We start from the raw sequence: 7,860 nt of genomic DNA on the forward strand, positions 1-7,860 counted from the left end.
AATATTCCGAATTTATTTTTTTACAAATTATTAATTATTTTAAAATAAGTGGTTGAACCGCAAACCGATCCGCAATAACCGCAAAATTCGCAATCGCAATTGACGCGGTTAACCGTGCGGTTGCGGATGACAATTTTCTAAAACCGCTTTTCGCGATTTGGTTCAACTTTTACCCCAAAATCGATCCGATCCGAACCGCGTACACCCCTACTCTCAACTCTGATTTCCGATAGCATTAAAAGATGAAAAATGATAGCTTTCCCAAAATTTTTCTCAAATGCTGATATGGCGTATACTAAATATCAATTTTTCTAAATATAATATGAGATCCGGTATGCATTAACATGCGCCAACAAATAAAATATGCCATATGTTTGCCACATCATTTGGTGAAAATTTTGAAAAATCTAACACTACTCCTAAAAGATCAATCCAAACAAATGGAGTAATAATTAAAGCTCATATAATGTTGAAATATATACCCAGTAAAAGAAGGGGCTTGAAGCACGGACGGAGCCACAAATCGGTGGCTTGGGGTGATGAATTTTTTTTCCCGGAATAATTAATATATATATATATATATTTTTTTTTAATTATTATTATATATTAAATAAATTAATAAATATTATTTTTAACTAATATACAGAGTATAGGAGCCACAAATAGGTGGTTGGGGTGGTGAAATTTTTTTCGGAGTAATTAATATATATCTTTTAATTATTACTATATATTAAATAAATTAATAAATATTATTTTTAACAATTTTAATGTACAAAATATATTCGAATTTGTGTATCTAAATACATAATTATTGTAAATATCATTAATTTTAGTACAAAATTCATAAAATTTATATATATTTGAGGGGGCGAAAATTGAAAATAATTTTTTTTTACTACTAAATATATAAATATGTAATTTTTTTTCATAAATATTAATACTATTTCACAATTATACAGGAGTCTGGCTAGGGTTGAAGTATATACAAATCAAATTTTGGATAATTTTGAAAGTGATTACTCTGAAAAATCTTAGTTTTGAATATTATTATTCGGATAAAGTGAAATGGTCAAAACAAGACAATGTCTTAAACCTTCCCGATCTGACTGAAGTTATAGTTGTGGATTTTTTTTAACCATTTTAAATATATTTTAACTATTATTTATAAATTATAAAAATATACACACACACAATTCAATCTTTTTTTTTTGAAAAATAGGAAAGTTACCGTTTGCTCATAGATAAAAAAATTATAAAAAATATTGCTAGTTATCCCAAAAAAATTCTCAAATTAAATATAAAATGACATGACAAGTATCATATTAATATTAAAAAGATAGGAATTATATTATTATTTTACAAATGTTTTAGAACATCTTTTGGAGTCTACGGCGTTATTCAATTTCAGAAAGCTAGTTGAGACAACTGTCAGCAAGGACTACCTGATGAAAATAATTGAGGTTATAAGATTAGAACAACATTATAGAATTATATTAAACTGGAACACCACATTAGCCACCTCACCTGACATCACGCCCATTGTTATCTTACATTTTTAAGTTAATAAATTGGAACTGCGATTATTTTAATATATTCCTGACATCAAATAAAACGAAATGTAATACTAGTACAAGCATTTGATAAGGACAGTAAAGTGAGAAGACAAGGTAATCTTATCCGGTGGAAATGCAATACTGTAGATATAAAATTGTGGAATAAAATTTGGTAATGGGTAAAATTAATTTGACAGTAGTGTGGCGAATGAGTTGCTGCTATAAAATATAAAATACGTAAATAAAACTTGGGAACATGCACAATGACTGTGCCTACCACAATGATGCCATCAACCAAATATTAAGTAATCACAACCAACATATACACACTGACATATACAAACACAAAAACTCACCATTATCTTCGACGTTCAAATTCATCCAGTGAGGGTGACTGTGATTTAAATTTGATCGAGGGGTGTCAAAACCATTGATCTTCTTGCTCCAATGGAGGACTGCAGTTTGCCTGAGGGTTCTCTCTTCCTTGGATTTGATACTTCTACTCAGTAAGTCCCCTTTCCCTCCTCATTCTTTAACTTAACCATCCCTTGTTTTCTTCCCTTACTTTTCATTCACTTCACAACTTATCTTTTATTGTTTGCCCTTCGGTATACATTAGAAAAACCCAAAACTATAACTTCATTGCTTATCTGATTTGAATTTTCCATTTGTTCTCCATATTTTGTTTCTCTCGTGTGAAATCATACGTGCACGTAATTTTTTTAGTAATGAAGAGAAGTGATGATTATTGAATATACAAAGAAGTAAAGTTTGAATATTAAAAAAAAATGGGTTGCTTTCAGTTTTAGTAGCTGACCCTTATTTAAATTGCGTAAACAACCAATCTTTCAGTATCCTGCCAGGCTGCCTACGTAGAGAACTATATGTATTGTCGGTATTTGCTGCTCCGTCCGTGCCAGTCATTTGTATACAAATAATTTGGACATGGGGACAAAAACATGTTAAAATAAAGGAAAAATCTTCACATACATCCTAATTCACGACAAAGTCACGACCATGAATTTAGTAAGCAGTTACATCTCTTTACATCTCTTAACCTACATATTTTATACTCTCCTTCTCTTACATTAAATTAAAAATATTTATTTTAAAGTGAACCGTGTTTTTTTACTTTCCTTTATTTATCATTGTACTTAAAGATATATTATTATACACTTTTAAATTTATAAAAACAGATAAAATTGATGAAATATGAATGATTTTATAGTTGAATTGTATATTAATAAATTTTACTATTTTGGGTAATTTTGAAATATATAGAATTAGATTTAAAGAATAAAATGAGTGTAGTGGGAGAAAATAATGGATGTAGTTGAATTGTATATTATTAAACTTTTACTATTTTCGGTAAATTTTGAAAAATATAAAATTGAATTAGACATAAAAAAAAGTGTATAGAAATGGATAAGAGAGAAGGGGTACCTATTTTATTTTCAATACAGTCTTTGAAAAATGTTTTAGTTATATTAATATAGTTATTGTTTTACATATATGAATCAAATGCGCTAGGGGTGTAAGAAAATTCAAGCAAACATGTAGTATATATTTTTGAAAAGAATTTAACATGTTTGGAAAACATATTCCAGACATGTCAGAATTAATGCAACTATGTAATGTATCAGTATAGTCTACTATATCTCGTGGTCTTTTTGCTTAATCCATATTAAAAGTTTGATCTTGAGTTAAATAGCAGTATATGTTTATTGAGTGCTATTTCAGATTTTATTTTCAACTGTTATATATGTAGGTCACTCAAGGCCACTGTACTAGATTCCAACCTCAACATTGTCACTACAGAGGTTGTTAACTACGAATTAGAGCTTCCCCATTATAAAACAGAAAACGGTGTTTATCGAGACCCATTAGTTAATGGCCGAATTGTTTCACCAACAATAATGTGGGTGGAAGCATTTGATCTCATGCTCGAAAGACTTCAGAAAAAACTGGATTTCGATAAAATCACTGCTGTTTCTGGTAGTGCGCAGCAACATGGTAGTGTATACTGGAAGACAGACAGTTCGGCAATACTATCATCATTGGATCCAAAGAAACCTCTTGTTGATCAATTTCGTAATGCCTTTTCAGTCAAGGAGTCACCAATATGGATGGACTGTAGTACTACCAAACAATGCAAAGCTATTGAAGAAGCAGTAGGCGGTGCATTGGAGTTGGCTAAACTCACAGGTTCTCGTGCCCACGAGAGATATGTAGGTCCACAAATTCGCAAGATATATGAAACACAGCCGAAAGTGTACCAGGACACAGAGCGGATCTCCTTAGTTAGCTCTTTTATGGCATCAATTCTTATTGGAGCATATGCTTGTATTGATCAAACAGACGGGGCAGGGATGAACTTGATGGATATTAAGCTGCGGACTTGGTCAAAAACAGCTTTAGAGGTTCGATTTACTCATAGTATATATATATGGCATTTTACATTTTCACTGATATCATGATCAATAGCCAAATCCTTGGTATTAAACTATTATTATCTTAATTACTTGTCGCATGTTTCTGGTGCTTTTTAAGCTTTTCTTATTCATAGCCTCTATGTTAATAATAATAAATGGTGTCTTGTATTAAGCTCGAGGTATGTGTGCATATAGGCCACAGCACCAAATTTGGAAGAGAGGCTTGGAAAATTAGCTCCTGCACATGCTGTTGCTGGTTCCATTGCTTCCTACTTTGTGGAAAGGTTAATAACTAAATTTCCTAGGTCCAATCAGTTTATTGCCAAGTTACTATTTAGTAAAAGAACATAGTGCTTTGGTAATACTAAGATTTTATGGTATTGATCCTTGCAATGTGTATCACTGTATCTTAGTTAGCTGATAGATATTTATAGGACTGATTAGTAATAAGAATTTGACACCCCCAAGTTATATCTACATTATGGATGCCAATGTTTCATGGTGCAATAATTTCTATACGCCAAGATTTACTCTCTCTTTTTTATAGCATTGAATTGTTGGTTGTAACTGCTTTCAGGTTCCACTTCAACAAGGACTGTTTAGTTGTGCAGTGGTCTGGTGACAATCCTAACAGCCTAGCAGGTGAAACCTCTAGATTCGGGGATTCTTAATATACTTAATGTTCAAGATTACAAAGTTTTCATCATGCTTTTCCTGTCATTCACTCTGTTTCTTTGATGCATTGTCTGCATTGTAAAAATTCCTGATGCACACCAGATGTATACCTACTGATGTCTTGAATGCACACAGCACACCCACATATATAACTGCATAAGTTTTAGTGTGGAAGCTATGTGAATTAATCACCTAATATAAATTTTAATTTTACCATCCGTTACCTAAAACTAACTATCTAACATAGTTTAGCTGCATAATCTATGAAAACTGATTTTGGAAATTGCAGGGTTGACACTCAACACTCCAGGAGATCTGGCAATCAGTCTTGGTACTAGCGATACTGTAAGTTTACGTGTATGCAGATGGCAATCTTGAATTTCAACTTGGTAGTTTTGCACTCGGTTTTTCATATTATTATTATCTGAATATTTATCTGATGTAGGCAATATTTAATCCTAATCTACAATAAGAGTACTAGCTAAATTAGTCTGTGTTTACATATAGAGAATGGGGCATATGAGTACACCATTCTCAGTACTCAACGAGTAATGATATCATCCATACAAGTAACATCCGAGATATACCCACACCGCGAGCCATGAGTGCATATTGGAATGTTTCATTGATTTAGTATTTTCAAGTTAACTATGAAAGAAACCAGTATAAATAATTTCATTATCCATATGTGTGCTTTGGAAGCGGTAGAATAAGAATATTGACGAAGCTATATAGAAAAAAGATGAACCTGTTTTTAATATAACCTCTATTGAATGTCTCAGTTTGATTCGCAGAGTACTGTTCATTTCATGATAATGAACATGAATATAAATCAGGCATTTGAGATTACCACCGGACATCAATTACAAATGAACACATGAGACTCCTTACCGATTTAATCTTCTTATTGTTAGGTATTCGGGATAACCACTGAACATCAACCAAGATTAGAAGGGCATGCGTTTCCTAATCCTGTTGATCCAGATAGCTACATGGTAATGCTAGTATATAAAAATGGATCTCTTGTGCGGGAAGGTTAGCACCCTTGTCTTATTTAAAAATGGAACATCAATTGCATGGTAATGTTTTAAAGGATTTCTAACAATTCTGATGTTTCTTATGTGTCCATGACCTTCGCAGATGTACGTAATCGCTGTGCTAATAAATCATGGGAAACTTTCAATACTTTTCTGCAGCAAACACCGCCTCTGAATGGTGATTAAACATATTGTTTTATTAGTAATGTAAAATCAAATGATATCAATTGTGTGTCTTAATATATAATGTTGTTAATATATAGGTGGAAAATTAGGTTTCTACTACAAAGATAATGAAATACTTCCTCCCCTGCCAGGTATGTTTTATAATCAATGTAGTCCAAGCTGGATCACTTCATTCTTCTTTCATTGTTTTGAATATTTCATTAAAGCAAGTACTTGTTTTACATGTTGTCAAATTTATTTTGGTATTCCATTTGTCATCGCTCAGTTGCCTGCAGAGATATATAGCCGGAATACATGGTTTAACTGCAGTTATCTCATAATGTACATGCTTTACTTACACAAATGACAATCATTTATATACTGAATCATCTAAACTCCATTCAGTTGGTTTCCACCGCTACATCCTCACATATATAGATGGAGACACTTTGAAGGTCCTTGAACAGGAAGTGATGGAATTTGATCCTTCATCCGAGGTTAGCATATTTGCGAGTTCAGATAGGAAAAAAGAACACTTTAAATATTTGTGGTGGTGTTTGGTATTTATGATGAGGTTGTACAGGTTCGGGCATTGATCGAGGGCCAGTTACTTTCCATGCGAGCTCATGCTGAAAGATCTGGAATGCCTACTCCTCCCAATAAGATAATAGCAACTGGTGGAGCATCAGCAAATGACAGCATTTTAAGCTCAGTAGCTTCTATTTTTGGATGTAATGTATATACAGTTCAAAGGCCAGGTGAGCAAACAATTTAATTTGCTCACAACAATCCTTTTTGGTTGCTAAATTTGCTTGAAACAATTAACTTCTGAACTTGAGGGACCAGCTACTCTGTAAATGTAACCTTAAGAATAGACCGCAACTCAAATCTTACACAAAAAGATTGTTAGCATAAACCAAAGCAAGCATGCCTAGTGTATCCAGTATCCAGCTCGTAGAGCAGGATTTGAAAATGGTAAGATATACGCATACCTAACATCTAATAAAATTGTTTCACTAAAGACCTCCGAGTTTGACAATATAAAAATAAAAAACGGGAATAACACATTGACAGCATCTATCTAGCCTAAACATGGGTTATCACCATTAGGTCAACTACATTTCCTCTTGTTCTGCAACATATTGTATTTTTCTGAGAGCAAAGTTGTTATGTTTGTTGGACAGACTCGGCTCCTCTAGGGGCAGCATTAAGGGCTGCTCATGGTTGGTTATGCAACAAGAAAGGAAGTTTCGTTCCAATAGCAGACATGTACAAGAGCAAGTTGGACAAAACATCCCTTGGCTGTAAGCTTGCAGCGAGTTCTGGAAACAAAGAACTCATCACCAAGTATGCATTTGTGATGAAGAAGCGAATGGAAATTGAGAATCGACTTGTTAAGAGACTGGGACGTGTTTAAAGTCATGCCATTGTGGGTAAGGTAGCATTGCTAAGTTTACTTCTGTAGTCGTAGATAATCGGATGTTTAAAATTTAGTGGATCAACTGAACTGATCATGCTTGTTAATACTAGTATAATTTCTCATGCTAGTTTACTTCTGTATTTTCGTTTTTACAGACAAGAATAAAAAAAAAGTGAAAAAAATTTATGGTCAAAGTGAAAATTGTAAAGTTTTCCTTAAACATTTTGGAAAAGTTTAGGAAAATTCTTCACACCACTGAATTCTTGCGAAATCATAATACGAAGAGAAAAGAGTATTTAGTAGCAGCTGTGACTAATATTGTAATGAACAACTGTTTCTTTGAGCTTCGGATGACCGTCTTACGCTTGTGCCAAATGATCATTATGTTGAGGAAAGAAAACCAAAGCAATGATATACACAATGCAGTAGATTAATAATATCAAGCATAGGTCTAATGTTACTTTGCTCAAGCAGCACAACAATGAACAAATCAGAAGTACCAAAAGCAAACCAAGATCTCTTTTCTTTAATCCCCTGACAATCCCAGACTGCTAATTGACTAATTGATCTGTATTTTG

General features: G+C 32.8%; 1 protein-coding gene across 1 annotated transcript; it reads left to right on the forward strand.

Annotated features, from left to right (window-relative positions):
* The first annotated feature begins 1,690 nt into the window (after positions 1–1,690).
* On the forward strand, positions 1,691–7,404 carry LOC141720888 (xylulose kinase 2-like). The gene is made up of 11 exons (XM_074523565.1): positions 1,691–2,059; positions 3,322–3,973; positions 4,181–4,269; positions 4,563–4,627; positions 4,950–5,005; positions 5,575–5,695; positions 5,801–5,875; positions 5,961–6,014; positions 6,268–6,359; positions 6,446–6,620; positions 7,047–7,404. The coding sequence occupies exons 1-11, from the start codon at positions 2,001–2,003 to the stop codon at positions 7,277–7,279; spliced, it is 1,671 nt and encodes a 556-aa protein (XP_074379666.1). The 5' UTR covers positions 1,691–2,000; the 3' UTR covers positions 7,280–7,404.
* Positions 7,405–7,860: the final 456 nt, after the last annotated feature.

Source organism: Apium graveolens, chromosome 4 (genome assembly GCF_009905375.1).
Source record: "Apium graveolens cultivar Ventura chromosome 4, ASM990537v1, whole genome shotgun sequence".
NCBI classification, from domain to species: Eukaryota; Viridiplantae; Streptophyta; class Magnoliopsida; order Apiales; family Apiaceae; genus Apium; species Apium graveolens.

Coding starts and splice junctions, on each gene's coding strand:
- LOC141720888 (XM_074523565.1), top strand. CDS start 2,001: ATGGAGGACTGCAGTTTGCCTGAGGGTTCTCTCTTCCTTGGATTTGAT. Junction 6,015..6,267: donor AATACTTCCTCCCCTGCCAG/GTATGTTTTATA, acceptor AACTCCATTCAG/TTGGTTTCCACCGCTACATC. Junction 6,621..7,046: donor ATATACAGTTCAAAGGCCAG/GTGAGCAAACAA, acceptor TTTGTTGGACAG/ACTCGGCTCCTCTAGGGGCA.